Genomic DNA, 18,426 nt, shown 5'->3' with positions numbered 1-18,426 from the left:
AGTTTTGATACCTTTTTCAGCTACAGTATGGCCCACATAATCCAGCTCCCTCACTCCAAATGTACATTTATCAGCTCTTACAGTCATGCCATGGTCCCCAAGGGCAGACAACACCCTCCTCAACAAACTATAATGCTCACTTTATTTTTTTTTTAAATTCAGGATATCGTCCAAATAGGTTTGTACACCTACCATGCCCTTAAACACTGTATCCCTTATCCTCTGGAAAACGCTAACAGCGGATGCTAGGCTGAGGGGAAGCCTCTGGAATGTATACATGCCAAAAGGTGTAACAAACATCGTCAGTTCTTGAGACTCCCTATTCAGAGGAATCTGATGATAGGCGGACTTAAGGTTGATAAGGGAAAACCATTTAGCTCCTCCAAATTTGCCAGAAATTCATGAATTTTTGGGAGCGGGTGGCAATCGATCAAAATGTTCTTATTTAGACCCCTCAAGTCTGTACCAAGCCTAAACTCCCCAGTCTTTTTATGGGCAATGAATATGGGGCCCACCCATTGCGAAGATTCTGTGGGTTGGATGATACCCGTAGCACATAAATCATCGAGCAAGGCTCTTAACTCCTCTCTCGCACTTACAGGTACAGACCTGACCTTGTGAATCACAGGTTGTGCATTAGGCAATAACCTAATGTTATGCTCAAAACCTTTCACACAACCCACTTGATCTTTGAACACAGGTTTAAATTCATCCAGCAAGATTTTATAATCCACATCCGGCTCGCCCACACTACACACAGAGGTTTCCTTGACCCTAACTGGGTTATCTTCGCCAGGCACTAAATACAGACCCATTTTGGCAAGATCTTTCGAGCTCACGAAGTTCTTCCCCTCTACAGCCACATACACTTTAGTAACAATATTGTGGCCCAAGACCTCTAGATTAGACATAAAAAAACAACAACATGTCAATGTCCTTTTCTTCGAAAGCTTTCAGGTTCAAATCTGTATGGGATAAAGTAACCTTTTTGCCCCATTTCTTAAAGATGTAGGAATCACGAAGAATTGTTATTGGCAATCCAGAGTCAGCCAAAACTTTGGCTTCCAATCCATTAATTAAAGCATCACAAAAAGGGCCTTTAACTTCCAAAAGATCATCCTTACCCACCTTTTTGCAAATAGAACATCGTTTACCCAACGCCGGACAACCAGGAATATTAGCCAATGTGGAACTTTGAACTACATCATAACAATAAGTTTGGCCTTTCCTTTGTACTAGTTTTTTACTCTTACCTTTTACCCCCACAGCAAGCAAACCTTCCTCTGAGGCTTCTTCTTGGTCAAAACTAGATTAACGTTTGCCGGAGCACCTGCTTGCATGACCTTAGTAAAAATAACAGATCTCTCAATGCTTAAGGCTAGGTCAATTATTCAGAGAGAAGAGGATTTTTACAGATCAGACTCCTTTCCCTTATTTTGTGAGAAGCACAATTAAAAAAACAAATTGGTCCCTAATGAAATCATCCAAACCCACAAGTTGCAGCCAGTACCCTCTAAGCTGATACGAATTCTTCAACATTTCCCCCTCGCCCCCTTTCCCTTATTTTGTGAGAAGCACAATTAAAAACAAATTGGTCCCAAATGAAATTATCCAAAAAAGGCCCAAACCCACAAGTTGCAGCCAGGACCCTCTAAGCTGATACGTATTCGTCCACATTTTCCCCCTCGCCCTGTTTGCGTTTGTAAAATTTGTGCCTTTCAAGCATTATATTAGGTGGTTCAGACAACTGTTTCTTAAGTCTTGCGATTGCCTCTATGTTCCAGAGCCTGTCACCAGATTTGCCACCTGGAAGAGGAATTTGAGGCAAACTGTCAAAAATATGTTGTGCTGCTTGGCCCAAACTACCAAAACGTAGAGCAAACTTGCGAGCACGAGAATACTCTGTTGCGTCAATTGCAACCAAGTGATTTTCAAATAAATGAAACCACACTGACCAGGGCATGCATGGCTTACGCGGTGTCCCAAGAAATGGAGGAGGTTGTGTGATTTAATGCGTAGTAGCCATAGTCAAAATGCATTCTTTAATATATATATATTTTTTTCCCTTAAAATTTATTTTTATATATATATTATATATATGACAGCAAGACAGCCTGATATCCGAGATTGCAAAATGGAGTGAGAAAGTAGGGAAAGAGGAAAATATGTTTGTCTATCCATGTACATATGTAAACCTAAAAAGATGAGATCACCAAGCAAGGTGGTATAGAGCAAGAAGTGAACTGACCCCAAAAGAGATTCTTGGGGGACATTAACGAGAAGTGGGGTGGGAGGGATTCTGATGGATTGTCAGTACACTAGGAAAGGCCGGTTCCAAAGGTAGGAGGAGAACCAATTGAGTGCAGAGCCACTAACTCCAAGGGTCATTAGGATGCTTAGTAAGCAAGGGCGGTCAATGCTATCAAAAGTAGCATGTAGATCAAGTAATATGAGGCTGAGGTGGGTGGAGGCGATGATAGCTTCATGTGCAAGCACTGATTCAGTAGAGTAGAGGGCACAGAAATTAAGTGTGAATGGGTTCAGTAGGTCTGTTAGCACAGAGGTATTCCACTTTTTGCAGAAGAAGGGAACTAGAGACTCGGTTGTAGTTCGAAAGTGAGGTGTGCTGCAGGTTTCTTGAACTAGGGTAATGTCTCACTAGTTTTGCAATCATTGTGGCTAATTAATAGGCAAGACCGAGGTTTAATAGGAAGGTCAGATCATACATTCTAGGTTATTGCTTGAGAGCTGAAAGGGTCGGATGGGGAACTTCCAAGTTTGGGGATTTGAGTACTGGATATAGGATGTGGGCTAAGTAGGTGAAAAGAGCCACAAGAGAGGTGGTGTTTTAGGGATTGATTTATGTTCAATAATAGTTTTTAAATGTAGGTGGAGAGGTGAGAGTTGGAGCATTTAATTATGTAGGATATCTTGTTGCAGATCTACGAGGCTTTTCAACGAGATAATGTAACCAAGTGTTCATCAAAGCAGGACACTGTTTCTTCAGATAGTTGTTTATTGTTTATTAGAAGATTGGAATGTTGGGAGCTCCATTGAAAACAATGGAGTGCTCCGGGCTTATAATGGCTGGTATAAGCCTGGCGCTCCAACATTGTGGCTGTGAACGAAGGCTTCAGGGAGCCTGAGGGGATTCAAATCCCCTTGTGCTCCCTTAAGGCTTTGTTAGACCATTCTGCCCTCTATTTGCAGAATGTTCTAATAGCCTTATAGCCCTTTGAAGCTGGGCTATACCGGCTATTAAAGTCCCTCTCCTTTGATAAAGGCCCTCGCCTTCGTCTCAAGCCTTTAACACTGGAGAGTGCCTTTAATATCCGGTATAGGCCACTACGGCGGGCTATAAGGCTACAATAGAAGATTGTAGATGAGATGACAGTGATGGGCCTGTCGTGCTGGCGGTAAGCAGGAAAGGTGGAAGGCTTATGCAGTAAGGCACCATGTTGACATATGGTGTATGTGATATACGCCAATAGTTCAAGTTTTTTCCCAGTGTTTAGTCTTTTTTAAACCATAACACTATATGATAATAAAAAAATAAAAAAGCATTCATAAAACCTTTTGTGCACTTATTTTACAACATTGTTAAAATAAGTATAAATGTATGAGAAAATTCATATTGTCACCTCATTCAAATTCATAATATACTTCACATATCTCTCATGCAACAGAACATTGGCAAACGACATTTCTTTACAGATATACGCCAATAGTGGTGGACCCTAACAAGAACAGAAATAATTTTCAGTTATTCTATTCCCCAGAGCCAAGAAAGAAAGTGGTTTTAAATTGAACGGCACAGAAGCTAGATTGTGTGTGATGTAGGAAGTAACCAGTTGCATCCCTGTCTCTCTGAGAGAACATGCTCATCAGATCTGAGGCAGGAGAGGATTGGATTGCCTTGTTGAGAGAGCTGACACACCACTCACTCCCTTCCATCAGAGAACCTAAGAAACAAAATTCACTTTGGTGAGGCCCAGCCTCCTAATGGCTGCCTGAATTCCGAAGCAGGGTATCGAAAATATTTTCTTTTACCTGCACTGTTGGTGCGGAGAGACGAGCAGGCTATATGGAAATGTATTGTCTGAACACCTGAGCATCTATTGGACCTAGGAAACCGCCTGACAAAGAGGAATCACACAGCACAGCTGTAATGATGGTACCCTTCCAGGGACCACATTAAAGTAGTTAACACCTTGTGATCGAGTGAGAGGCCATAGGAGTAAAGAACCTTTGGGCCATGTGCCAGCAGAACGTTCAAGTCCTAAAAGCAATTGTGTTAATCAGAGTGGGCTATGCAAACTGTGCACTGTGAATGAGTAATACATATTTTTATCTGCAGATCTAAGACATTTCCATTTCTTTACAATACAGTGAACATGTATAGTACAGGGGCGAGCTGCCTCTGCTAAGTCGGAGTAGCATTGCCCCACTGCTGTCAGAGTGGGAAAAATAAAATGCTAATCAAGTTATTATCATTTTATTTTTCGTAGGCTGGGGCCTGGTTGGGGAAGGGCAGGGCTGCTGTAACAGGGGAGGAGTGGTTTCCACACTCCAGGTGTACTTGATGGTTTGGTTGGCCGTCTTGGGCCGGCCAAACAGTCATGCGCACTTTGCCTGTTCCTCACCAGACTGGAATGCACAGCCTGGTCAGAAACATACACAGGCTGCCAGTCCCCGTCTGAGCACCAACCACGGCGCTCAGACCAATCACAACTCTTTAATGCTGCAATGTTGTGATTGGCTTAGGGGAGCCTGTGTGCTCAGACCAATCACAACACTGCACTGCAGCAGTATTTTGATTGGCTTGGGGGAGCCTGTGTGCTTCTGCTTCTGGGACTCACTGGAGAAGGATACACAATGGTGGAGAGGCAGGTCACGGCATCTGTGAGGAGGTAAGTGTATTTTTTTTAGTATTTTGTCCCTACCCCCTTTTCCTTCCAGCCGCCACTGGTATAGTATATAAAAATGGCAGGATTGTTCCTTTACATCTCAACTTACTGAAACATCTCTATTTTCTCCTGTTCAAGAGGTATAGAGGAATGCAGGGTTTGTCTGTCAACCCCCCAAATAAACAGAATGATGCACTAAACAGTTTGCACATGATCACTGCAATCCAATCTGTTCTTTGCAGGGTTTAGGGTAGGGTATTTTGAGCCAACACCAAACTAGAACTAGGAACATGTGCTTCTTCTGCAAATGTATGCTTTCAGCAGCCCCCAAACTTATGATATATATGCTTGGAGTGCGTGAAAGGGGGGCCCAGGCCAGGGGAAGCAGCCTCAGGCAGGCGGCACCATACAGCGAAGACATGCTCTTGTGAAATATCAAAACCAAGGCCTCCAACTGCACAGTGCGTTGTGACGAATGGCGTCGACTTAGGACATACTACTTTTGTACTTGTTCCTGGCTAACTGAGACTAAATTCCCCAAATGGGGCACAAAAAAAACCAAGATTCACAGCCCTATCTACAGGAGAGCTATTAACACAGGACCACTTGTAGAGACGAGCAGGAAACTAAGAAAACAAGGAAACGCACACATTGAGCAGAAGAAACGCAGTGGCCATGAAGCGGGTGCTGCACTGAGCAAGGGAAATGAAAGAAACACACTTGTGGGAAGTGCTCATTGAAAAAAAATTGTCTCTGTGCCAGGAAATAAAATAGAACAAGTGGAACAAGTCCTGTGACACTGCTCCATGTGAGTTAACTATTGAATTTTTAACTACACCGACAAATACATTTTAAATGCAGGGGTGGGCTTTAAGGTCACAAAGTAGAAAACAACATGTCTGTCTCGAAGAGACAATGCAAGTTCTTTCTAGGCTCGACCTCAAAAGGGCTGTGGGCAAAATTCTTGATATAATCTCTTAAATTATTCTGCAAAGCATTCTAATCCACTGTTGTTTAGCTTTGTTTTCCAGGTACGGCCAGCCGTTGACCCAACCGCTCTCTAGTTTACTATAACGTGCTCCAGTCTGTTATGTTTTTTGTGTTTTGCTCACAGGGAAAAACCAGAATCCCTCTCCGGCGATCGTCCATTCTGTCACTAATGTGATCTCTGTTATGATCTTTGGGCACCACTTCTCCAGAGACGATAAAGAATTCCCTCAGCTCATCAAAGCAAATGATGTTATTGCTAGCAGAATAGGCAGCGCGTGGGGCAGGGTGAGTCTTAGGATGACTTCATATTCTTTTTTAAGTTCAAGAAAAAGTTTATTGAAAAGATTAATATGATCATAAAATCAATACTTCGTAAACGCACTCATTTGTTAATACATAAATACATGAAGATGTAATATAGCCTTATAGCCCGCCGTAGCAGGCTATACCAGCTATTAAAGGCCCGCTGAATCGTTAAAGGCCCGAGCCAAAGGCGAGGGACTTTAACGAGACAGTGGGACTTTAATTGCCGGTATAGCCCTGCTACGAAGGGCTATAAAGCTATTAGAACATTCTGCCACTAGAGGGCAGAATGTTCTAACAAATTAAACAAAGGGTTCTCGAAGCTCGAGGGGATATAAATCCCCTTGAGCTTCGAGAAGCCTTTGTAGAAAATTGGAATGTTGCTCTGCGGGCCTTTACCGGCCCTAGAAGCAGGGAGCACTCCATTGTCTGCAATGGAGCCCCCCAACATTCCAATGTTCTAATCAAGAATAATGATTTATATAATCCATTAAAATAGTAAAAGGATAATATAGAAGATGATATGAATACAATCAAAGGTTCACAAAAATCGTAAATAACAGTACATGTCAAAAATACACAACTTTAAAGGGTGTTAAAGGAAATGATAAATTAAGCATAATATAAACAAAACAATAGGAGGTAAAGGAGGCTTGGTAACTTCTTGTTGTGAGGGAATAGGTAAAGAAGTTTTCTTCACGGTATCATCTAGGAACTGTGTGAGTGGGCCCCAGAGGTGAAGTTGTTTAGTAGCAAGAGAGATAGGATGAACAAGTGCTGTATCGAGGCGGTGATTATGACATACAGCATACCACCAAGCTAAATAGGCCAATTTAGAAGAGTCTTTCCAGTTTTTTTATATTTGCTGAAAAGCCACAGCTATGAACAAATCAATAAGTGGTAACCGAGATTGACTCGTTTTCTAATCCGATTATAAACTACCTAGGAAAATGTTTGTGATAGAGAGGGTAATTGTGATGTGAAAGATAGTGTTGATTTGGTGCCAGACCTGCTTCCAGAATATAAAAACATGTGGACAGGTGAATAGCATGTGATAAAGATCTGCGTCAATCTATGAACATGTCCAGCAGGTGTAAGAATTTGTGGTGTGTATTTTATGTCGGTATGTGGGGGTAAGAAATAATCTATTGTAAATAAAGAAGAGTGTTTGTGTTGTGCTGGTGCTCTGGATGATTTCCTGAGTTTTGTCGAAATTTAGTTCCAAAAAGAAATAGGCCAATTCATTCCCAGGTCAGATTCCCATGAGAGTTCCACCTTGGTTTTGTCTTTGATCTCAGGGGGTGCCAATAAACCGGAAAAAATGGTGGACGCTTTGGGGTTTATGAACAAAAGGTTATGCCATGGGAAAAGGGTTTGGCAGGGGAAGGAAGGTGAAGATTTGAGTTTAGCGTAAGTATCCAATATTGTGTTCTGCAAGATAAAAAATGTAGGTTTAAAGGAAGAAGGCAAATGATAAAGAGTTTGCAGTTGCATAAATTGAATGGGTGGGCCCTGATCTAAAAATTGATGAACAAAAAGTAGACCTTTGTTTCCCCAAACCTTCCAGTATATAGGTTTCCTGTTAAAAAGTGTTTGTTTATTTTGCCAGATTGTGGAATTAAGAAAAGTGTCCAAATTATGTGCCTCTAAGTGAATGCAGTGGATAATAGTTTACAAGATTGCTTAATTATGGGAGTAGAGAGCTTTTGTGGTTTACGAGTAAAGGAGATATATTCCTGAAATGAGAAGGGAGCCAAAAATGAGGTCTCAAGATCCACCCAAAGAGGTTTATTTTCAGATTGATTAGTGATCCAATTTGATAGTTGTCGTATCTGAAAGGCTTTGAGATAATTGGAGAAATGAGGGAAATTGACACCGCCTTCAGATTTTGGTCTTGTTAATTTCTTCAACGCCATTCTTGGTTTTTTAGCGTTCGATAAAAAAGAAGTCAAATTAGAATTGATCTTTTGAAAGAATTTAGATGGAATGGATAATGGAATGTTAGAAAGAATATACAACACTATCGGAGTCAACATCATTTTGATTGTGTCAAGACGCCCCCACCAAGAAAGGTCGAGAGGATGCCATCTTGCAGTCAGTGCTTTAAGTTTGGCAGAACATTTGTCTATGTTTAAAGAGATAGATGTCTTTATAGAGGGGGGAGAACCAAATGCCAAGATATTTTATATGTTTAGGGTTCCAAGTGAAGTTAGAAATCTTAAAATCATCCTTAAAGGTGTATTTGGTTAAGGGTAGTATAAGCCTCGACACTGGGACACTAAATAGTGCCCCAAACCATGGCACAATAGCTGCTGCATTTGCAGTTGTTCATATTCATTATCATCCATTTAAATCCTTTGGACACCATGTTTTAACTTCTTGACTCCTTTTTTAAAATTTTTAATCCACATGCAAGGAAATGCCAATTTCCTGTGTTTTTCATATTCATGATGGTCCATCCAAACCTCTTCAATCAAGAATACGTACTGAAGCATATTTCATCAAAAGCAGTTTATTGAAAACCCAATGCATTTCGGGCCTCCAGGGGCCCTTCGTCAGGGGTAACTGGAAAAGCAATTAAACAAACATTACTTTAATATACAATGCGCCACTTTATATACGAAATTTACTTTCTAATCCAGTGTTTCCTCATTTAAAACCATCATCATGCAGTGTAATAACACACAATGCTCTAACTGGAAGCCTATTGATATTCCCCTCATGATTAAATGACATGTTGTAAATATGTTTTTGGTCTAATTTTGTTGGTGTGCATAAAAGATCACCACATCGCCTCTCAACTCATTGATTTACCCATCCTGTACCCTCACCTCTCCTTTCGAAACCATGGCCCACGTTCTTATTACACTACATCCCTCTTCCTGAGACTTTCATCCGCGTACCCCTCTACAGCTCACAACTGTCAAAAACAGGCTCCCCACCATATCTCTTTACTTTTCCTGTCATACGATACACGTTATTTTAAACTGCTCACTCTTTCCTTCAACTCACAACCGCCTGCTTAAACATTTCACCTTTATTACACATAATCGTAACGATGTTAACCTAACGTCTAAGTCTCACTGTTATCTTTTCAAACTTTCCATTTATCATCTTACAAATCCCCCTCACATACCTGCTTATAAACATCCCATCTTCGCTCCTCGTCTCAAAAAGGGTATCCTTTGACATTTCAAAGCACCTGGTATTTAAACCTAACTTACGCCCCTCCTTCCGAAAAAAACCCTCCCATTTACGCGACGTGATTACCACCTATCACACTCTAATCACTCCGAACTATCTCCAGCACTACAGTTCCCAGATTGCATCATACCAGTAAAAAAACAACACCAACATTAAAATCTCCTATACGCATTTTCCCTCCAAAAAAATTTCAGTGCATCTTTATATGATTTGAAACTCTAAGCAAAATCCCGTGTTTAATGTCACATTTCCAGATTGCTTCTGACAGTCAACGAAAAATAAACTGTCTGCGTGAAATATGATGTTCCGCCTTGCACGTGGTTCATAGCTTCCTCTATGTGAATCCCTTGTGTTCCGTTTTCATTTGGGTGCAAACCCGGTGGGGCCAGTTCATTGTAGACATCATGTGTGGATGGGTTGTACACCTTAATTGCATCAAATTACTCCTGCTAATCGTCCAAGCTTAACAAAGCGTGCTCAATGGTAACGTGCCCAGCCCAAGTGGCACGTGATACAATAAGCCTCGACACTGGGACACTAAATAGTACCCCAAACCATGGCACAATAGCTGCTGCATTTGCAGTTGTTCATATTCATTATCATTCATTTAAATCCTTTAGACACCATGTTTTAACTTCTTGACTCCTTTTTTAACATTTCCAAACCACATGCAATGAAATGCCAATTTCCTGTGTTTCTCATATTCATGATGGGCCAACCGAACCTCTTCAATCAAGAATACGTACTGAAGCATATTTCATCAAAAGCAGTTTATGAAAACCCAATGCATTTCGGGCCTCCATGGGCCCTTCGTCAGGGGTAACTGGAAAAGCAATTAAACAAACATTACTTTAATATACAATGCGCCACTTTATATACGAAATTTACTTTCTAATCCAGTGTTTCCTCATTTAAAACCATCATCATGCAGTGTAATAACACACGATGCCCTAACTGGAAGCCTATCGATATTCCCCTCGTGATTAAATGACATGTTGTAAATATGTTTTTACAACATTAGATTAGATTATAGCTCGCGCTATATTAAACTTTTTTTTCCCCACAACGCATGCGCAACAATGAGAACAATCACGCATGCGCATCCGAGAGATCCACACGCAGGCACAGACTCTTTCCAATCGTGCATGCGCTGTCGAGAGATTCACACGCTGGAACAGACGCCTTCCACACGCGTGCGCACGACAGAGAACATTCGCCCATGCGAGTCTCAAGCAACCATCACCGCACCCGCTCTGAGTAATTACGCTAGACTGCTTAAACGGGCATACCGTACAAGGTGTGTCAACTATCCACTAAGTGGACGGATTATCCTTATTTGGGCATCAGGCGCATCCGAAAATTATCCTATGACTGCCAAACCAATTAGGGAATCTTAGCATAAATACCACACGGCGTGAATCCACAGTTACTACCAGCGGAGCAGCGTGTGGAGTAGCACGGAGGAAAACTCGTCCCCAGCCTGTGAGTATAGGGTGAAACAACAAACCATTTCCCTTCCAAAAAGTGAGTACAAAGTACTAAAACCGATTCTCTGTCCATCTAGATTGCAAAATTAGCAATCAACCCCAGACGTTCTTGAATGCTCATGAAGCAAGACAACCTTTAACAATGAGAATGACCAAAAAGTTTTCAATTAACTCTATGTGTGTTATCTATGTTGTATGTCTTGTCTGTCATTTTCCTTTACAGGGCTAATGTGCCAATGGTGTTCCGGGTGACTGCACCTGTATGAGCCACCCTAATCAGGGTAACCATATTCATTTTTTCTTTTTTTGTTCTTTTCAGGTCATGCAAATGCATGGTCCTGAGTCAAAAACCGCTGTAGGCACATTATAGCCTTAATCTAGCATTAAAACACTGTAAATAGTCCTGCACTTTTGGTTATTTACACAAACTATAGAGATACGTGAGTAAGGTGGGGAAGTTGTGCCCCCGTCCTGAAGAAGGAGCATATGCTCGGAAACATGTCGACGCACACCTGAGGTACTGTCCATAGTCACGACAGATAATTACCTTGCACTGCACTTCTTTTAACAGTACCAGCCCGGGGTTGTGAATAAAGTTTTTTCCTATACACCCACAAGCCAGGCACTTTTTAAACCTTCACTATATCCCACCACTCACATTAAATACCCCAACCACTTCCACCACATACACCACACATAGTCCATACTTTCAGTGCTCCCGCGTAGTCGTAGGTCGCAGCACGCCGCATCCCGTTAGAGGGGTGCGAAGACCCCTATGATGAAGCATGACACCAAGGGGCCTGTTGGTGTGTGAGGGGTATTTTACAAAACATTGAGTGTCCCCACACCTGTGGTAGACACTTTACCTTCCCACTGTAAGTAGGATTCCTTGTGTTCGGATCTATGACAGAATATCGAAAGTCAGAATATCGAGATACAAAAATATCGCAACAAAAATATCGATGTCAACAATATCGACGTCCTATCTACAACAAGGTAAGTACAAAAATATCGAAAAAATATATAGATGTCAAAAATATCGTTTTAAAGAAAATATTGTTATTTTTTAATTAAAAACATGTAAAATTAATTAAAAAAATACTTAAAAATATAATAAATATAGTTAAACATATTTTAAATTATTTAAATTAATAAGTAATATACATGATTTAATAAAAAAATATTAAACAAATACATATAATAGATAATATATATACTTAATAATCAGTTTTAATAATTATTGTAATAACTTATAAATAATTAAACATATTATAAATTACAAATTCAACTATAAACATAAAAAAACACATAAATACAAATTTAATATTTATACAAAAAAAATAAAAAAATACTTTTAATATTTCTACAATGAATTATATACTACATTAAGTAAAACAAAACAAAAAATATTAAACAACAGAGGAAATAAAATACTATTCCAACTACCAAAAAAAAACAGTAAGGAAAATGTTGGATAGCGTAGGGGTAAAAATTACTATTTCCACTCCAGAGAGTGCAACAGTAGGGAAAACATTGGATAGCGTAGCGGTAAAAATTACTATTCCAACTCCAGAGAGCGCAACAGTGGGGAAAGTGTTGGATATCGTAGGGTTGAAAATTACTATTCCAACTCCAGAGAGTGCAACAGTAGGGAAAGCATTGGATAGCGTAGGGGTAAAAATTACTATTCCCACTCCAGAGAGTGCAACAGTAGAGAAAGCATTGGATAGCGTAGAAGTAAAAATTACTATTCCCACTCCAGAGAGTGCAACAGTAGGGAAAGCGTTGGATAGCGTAGGGGTAAAAATTACTATTCCCACTCCAGAGAGTGCAACAGTAGGGAAAACTTTGGATAGCGTAGGGGTAAACATTACTATTCCCACTCCAGAGAGTGCAACACTAGGGAAAACGTTGGATCGCGTAGGGGTGAAAATTACTATTCCAACTCCAGGGAGTGCAACAGTAGGTAAAGTGTTGGATAGCGTAGGGGTAAAAATTACTATTCTCACTCCAGAGAGTGCAACAGTAGGGAAAGCGTTGGATAGCGGGAGGGTAAAAATTACTATTTCAACTCCAGAGTGTGCAACAGTAGAGAAAGCATTGGATAGAGTAGGAGTAAAAATTACTATTCAAACTCCAGAGAATGCAACAATAGGGAAAGCGTTGGATAGCGTAGGGGTAAAAATTACTATTCCAACTCCAGAGAGTGCAACAGTAGGGAAAGTGTTGGATAGCGTAGGGGTAAAAATTCCAATTCCAACTCCAGTGAATGCAACAGTAGGGAAAGCGTTGGATAGCCTAGGGGTAAAAATTACTATTCCAACTCCAGAGTGTGCAACAGTAGGGTAAGCGTTGGATAGCGTAGAGGTAAAAATTACTATTCCAACTCCAGAGAGTGTAACAGTAGGGAGAGTGTTGGATAGCGTAGGGGTAAAAATTCCAATTCCAACTCCAGTGAATGCAACAGTAGGGAAAGCGTTGGATAGCCTAGGGGTAAAAATTACTATTCCAACTCCAGAGAGTGCAACAGTAGGGAAAGTGTTGGATAGCGTAGGGGTAAAAATTACTATTCCAACTCCAGAAAGTGCAACCGAAGGGAAAGTGTTGGATAGCTTAGACATTAAAAATAACATACTTATAAATACATTTATATTTTAAAATATTAAAAATATTATTTATTAAATAAATCTAAACTATTTACAAATACCAATAAATAATTATTAAAAAACAATATTTACCAATTAATAATTATTATCCAATAAATTAATTACCAATACACAATTATAAATGTAATATCTACTTAATTACATATCAATTACTTTACACACTATTCCCCTATTAGTGCACAACAAACACCAATATTAAAATAATACACTTAACAGAATTATCAATTAATAAATTAATACAAATTAATTACCAATAATAAATAATAATTACCAATTAATTATTAATTAACAATAATATAATTACCAAAAACAATTAATAAAAACAGTATTACTTAATTACATTTAAATTACTTCCCACCCTGTTCCCCTATAACTCATAACCCGCTATAGAACATAATTATCAATTAATCAATTATTTAAAATAAATTACTAATTAATAAAAAATAATTACCTAATAATTAATCATTAATTTATAATTCCTAATAAATAACTAAATATTTTACTATAATTAAATTACTTCCCACCCTATTCCCCTGTAAACCCATAACCCACTACAGAACATAATTATCAATCAATCAATTAATTAAAATAAATTACTAATGAATAAAAATTGATTGCCTATTAATTAATAATTAATTTATAATTCCTAATAAATTAATAATTAATTTACTATAATTAAATTACTTCCCACCCTATTCCCCTGTAAACCCATAACCCACTACAGAACATAATTATCAATTAATCAATTAATTAAAATAAATTGCGAATTAATAAAAAATAATTACCTATTATTAAAAATTAATTTATAATTCCTAATAAATGAATAATTAATTTAGTATAATTAAATTACTTCCCACCCTATTCCCCTATAAACCCACAACCCGCTACGGTACTAAAATACAAAATGTACTTTAATGACAATAAAAAAATAATAATACATATTAAGTAAATAATAATATACATAAAAATCATATAAAAATGGATATTAGTAACATCGATATTACTAACATAGATATTAGTAACATTGATATTACTAACATAGATATTAGTAACATCGATATTACTTACATAGATATTAATTCCGTCACATTTTTATTAGGATTTTATTTTTTTCTGCCTTGTGCTTTTGCATATTCTGTATTTTCTCATTTAGCGTTGTTTATGGCAGAATACGTTTTAAATCCCATATTACATGGGTGCTCTGTCACTTGCTTTTGGTGCCCTAACTTTCTCACTGGAGTGTTGAAAACTGTATCAGAGTCAGAGATACTGCCACAGCCGCAAGATATAGGAGACTCTTCCCGAAATAGGTAGCAGAGATCTGTGATTGTTGTGGATCCCAGTTGTTCGTGGTGGACACAAATGGACTTAGGAAATTGGGTGAATAGGGACCAGATGAAGAAGAGGTAGATTAAGGAGGGTTCACATATGTAGGAAACTGGACTTTGAAGCTCTGAGGGAGGGAAGCTGCAACGGTGATGTGAGTTGTGGTTGACGTCTAGCTTGGTTACACAATATGGCACCTAGAAATAAACACTAATCACTGTAGGGAATCCAAGCTCAACCATAGAAGCTTGGCACAAACAGCAAGACTTTCCTTGGAGAATACAAATTAGAATCAGGACTTCCATAGGCAAGGTTTAATCTATGTCACCTTGCCTAGTCCCTACATAGAATCACTGTAGTTGTACGGTTAATACCACAACAACTTCCTACTTATGTTGTAAGTTTTCTGACAACGCAGTTTCTAATTTAGTTTTGTCTTAGACACTTGCACAAACACTTGTTCCACACACCTACTCACATAAATAAGAGTGTGATGCTTCATGTCTGTCTAGCCATAATTCATAATGCATCTCCATTAGAAGTAAATTGTCAAACAAGAACATTCAAGAAGTAATCTACTAAGTTTCCTTCAATATGTTTGTTACATGTATGATCTGAAAAGGACACTCTGATAATCAATACAATATATTTTATTGCAGCTCTTTGATGCTTACCCTTGGCTGATGCGGCATATTCCAGGACCTCATCAGGATATCTTCAGGAGCAATGCCTTCATGGAGGGATTTGTGAAGAAGGAAATCCAAAGTCACAAAGAAAAAGGAGTGACTGAGGATCTCCAGGACGTGATTGATTTCTACCAAACTAAAATATCAAAAGTAAGTGTTTACTTCTCCCATGTTGGCTGCTCTAGTCAAGCTCCCTGGGGGTGCTTTCTACATAGAAAACACAAGCAATGATAAGAAAAAAAATCAATCTTTATGACTTATTGGTTTCTCATGCAAGGGGGTATCTATAGAACAATGAAGAATAGTGTGTGGGTAAATATTAATACGCTCTGGAATCACAATTTCTGAATAACCTTAGCTCAATTAACAAACCAACTGAGCTTTCAAAAGCCATGCCTTTTTAAGGTAATACATCCTCACCTGGCAGATTTTGTAAACAATCCTTCTTAATCTGTAAAAAGGAGTGGCCCTAGAGTTTGTTACTTATGGGAACAAACAGCAAGCACATTCCCAGCAAGCCAACAAAACCCTTGAGACAGAGATCCTTTCAAAGCTTCCCAAAGGAAGTGAAAGGCGAAAAATGTGGCTATTTACAGAACAAAAAAATGAATAAATACTTAACTGTTCACTAATTCTATTATACTTTCTTTCTTTTCCTCTTTAATATCTGCTACTAAATAGTTTGATTTCTCTTTTCAGAGGGAGATACTGCTTGTTCAAATCACTCCTCAACCTGAAGTTATTGAAGTATTTTATTTTCTTCCATTCCTCTGGATAGAGGAATCAATTATTCTCACCCATGACTACTGCAGGCATGAGCCCTCATCCACATTCATTAGCCCCATGTCAGCGTTTATAATATACCCTTACTCTAAACTAGCTTACCAAATGTTATTCATACCTACTAGAAAATCTATAGAAATTCATTCTGCAATTCACTGTACTAATTTCCATCAATTCTATTTTATGACCAAGACTAGAATGCTCTACATCAGTACTCAGTCTGCAAGTTGTTAATATTCATAAGCATAAGCCATAATAGGCTGTTTCAATATTTCACATTTGCTGAATTTTCGAAATAATAATCCATTTAGGAACCTCCTGATGTTGCTTCTACATTTGATGAGCATAACATGGTCCGCCTTGCAGCTGAATTGTTTCTAGCTGGGACAGAGACCACCACCAGCACGCTGCGCTGGGCACTGCTTTACATGGTGAAACACCCAGAAATCCAAGGTGAGGGTTAGGATGGGTACTACTGATTGTAGTTTGTACCCCATGTAGTATGAATTCAGAAGTCTAAGGAATGGGCATGTTCAGTGGATTAGCAAATGTAATGAAATAATTATATTTGGGGTGCATGATATTCCACTAGGAAATAGATGTTTAATTGCAGTTTTGACACAATGTATGTGGTCTGTCAAACCCACTCCAAAACAAGCACCAGTTACAGAAAGTACTTTATAGTGTGTACAGGGGAACAGTAGATTTCTACTTAAGCGCCAGCTTTCTCAACGCGGGCTGATAGTTGCTGATCGTGAGCATACGCGGCCACTCGCAATGAGAAACCTGACCTCCCGGTGTTGTGAATCTCGCCGGGAGGTTTATTTTCCACGTTCGCGATCGGCAACTTGATTTTGCTGATCCCGAACGAGGAAAAAGTCTTGTTGTAATGTCATTTTGCTCGCTCGCGGTTGCCAACTTGCCGTTGAGGACCGCGAGAAAGCAAAAAATGACCGCTGCACTACGCTACATATGTTTGTACTGTGCTATGTGCAAATCGCGTAGTGCGAAGTACTGCAAACTACGTGAGCATAGCGTAGTACTTTGCCCAGGGTTACTTAAAACCTCCTCTATTTTTATCACAATTTTTGACATCACATTACCTTGGACCATGTTAATACAAGAAGGAAGAGATGAGAAGTAAGCTTTGACACCAGTGAAAGCAAAAAATGCCATAACTAGAAGTAAACAAAGTAAAATAAAGTACAAATGGGTAAATAGTTGAACATTTATATTTTAATTCATAACAACATTTAGCCAAGGGTGCAGCCACTATAAGTCTAATCACCCCACATCAGCCTAACAAACCAACAGTTGATGCTTCATAAATGATTATAGAGACTTTTCTCTTTTTCTACTGACTGGTTGATGCGCTACAAAATATCAATATGAACTGATGGATGAACCAGTTTAGTTGGACTGTTGTTGTTTTGTGCTAGTCGTGTTGACCTAGGGCCGGTAAAGTGATTGCTACTAGTGAGCCTGCAGTACTGATTCCGCCACCCTATAAAGTAGCCTTCCACACCTGTCTCAGGCCTCTGCCACTGCAGGACCTGGTGCACAGTGACTTGGCATTTAAAGTTGCTTCCCAAGCCTGATAGTCCCATTTTACTACATGTAGGTCATCCCTAAGGTAGGCCCTAGGTTCCCCTGTGGGCAGGGTGCTGTGTAAGTAAAAGGTAAGATATGTGCCCTCATTTTGTGGCTTGTCCTGGTAGTGACACACAGTCTATTTGGTAGTGACACACAGTCTATTTGGTTTCTTACTGCTGTGAGGCCTGTTCTTCATAGGTTTGCATTGGGAATTCCCTGATATGTTTTTCAGTGGTAATTTCTGATCTGAAATGAGTAGTATTGCCATGTTTGGTATGTTTGGAATATAGGTGATAAATCCTGCTTATTGGTGAAGGAGGTGTTTTCATTTCTATTTAAGAAATGCCACTTTTAGAAAGTGAAATGGAACTAGCTGTTCATTTTACTACTGTCAATCACTAAAAAGAGAGGGATCACATTACTCAATATTTTGATCCAATTATATAATCATTTCATTATTTTAAATATTTTTGTTATATCC

General features: G+C 39.1%; 1 protein-coding gene across 3 annotated transcripts in view; it reads left to right on the top strand.

The window, feature by feature from the left end:
* LOC147684135 (cytochrome P450 2J4-like) overlaps positions 1–18,426 on the top strand; it is a 67,862-nt gene that overhangs the window by 14,431 nt on the left and 35,005 nt on the right. For all 3 annotated transcript variants that reach the window (XM_086944525.1, XM_086944523.1, XM_086944524.1), the window contains exons 4-6: positions 6,022–6,182; positions 15,543–15,719; positions 16,664–16,805. In XM_086944525.1, the coding sequence (XP_086800651.1) occupies positions 6,022–6,182; positions 15,543–15,719; positions 16,664–16,805 (480 nt within the window). The remainder of the gene's footprint in view (positions 1–6,021; positions 6,183–15,542; positions 15,720–16,663; positions 16,806–18,426) is intronic.

Source organism: Lissotriton vulgaris, chromosome 11 (genome assembly GCF_964263255.1).
Source record: "Lissotriton vulgaris chromosome 11, aLisVul1.2, whole genome shotgun sequence".
NCBI classification, from domain to species: Eukaryota; Metazoa; Chordata; class Amphibia; order Caudata; family Salamandridae; genus Lissotriton; species Lissotriton vulgaris.
The sequence above is the reverse complement of the archived record's forward strand: the minus strand, read 5'-3'. Positions and strand labels throughout refer to the sequence as shown.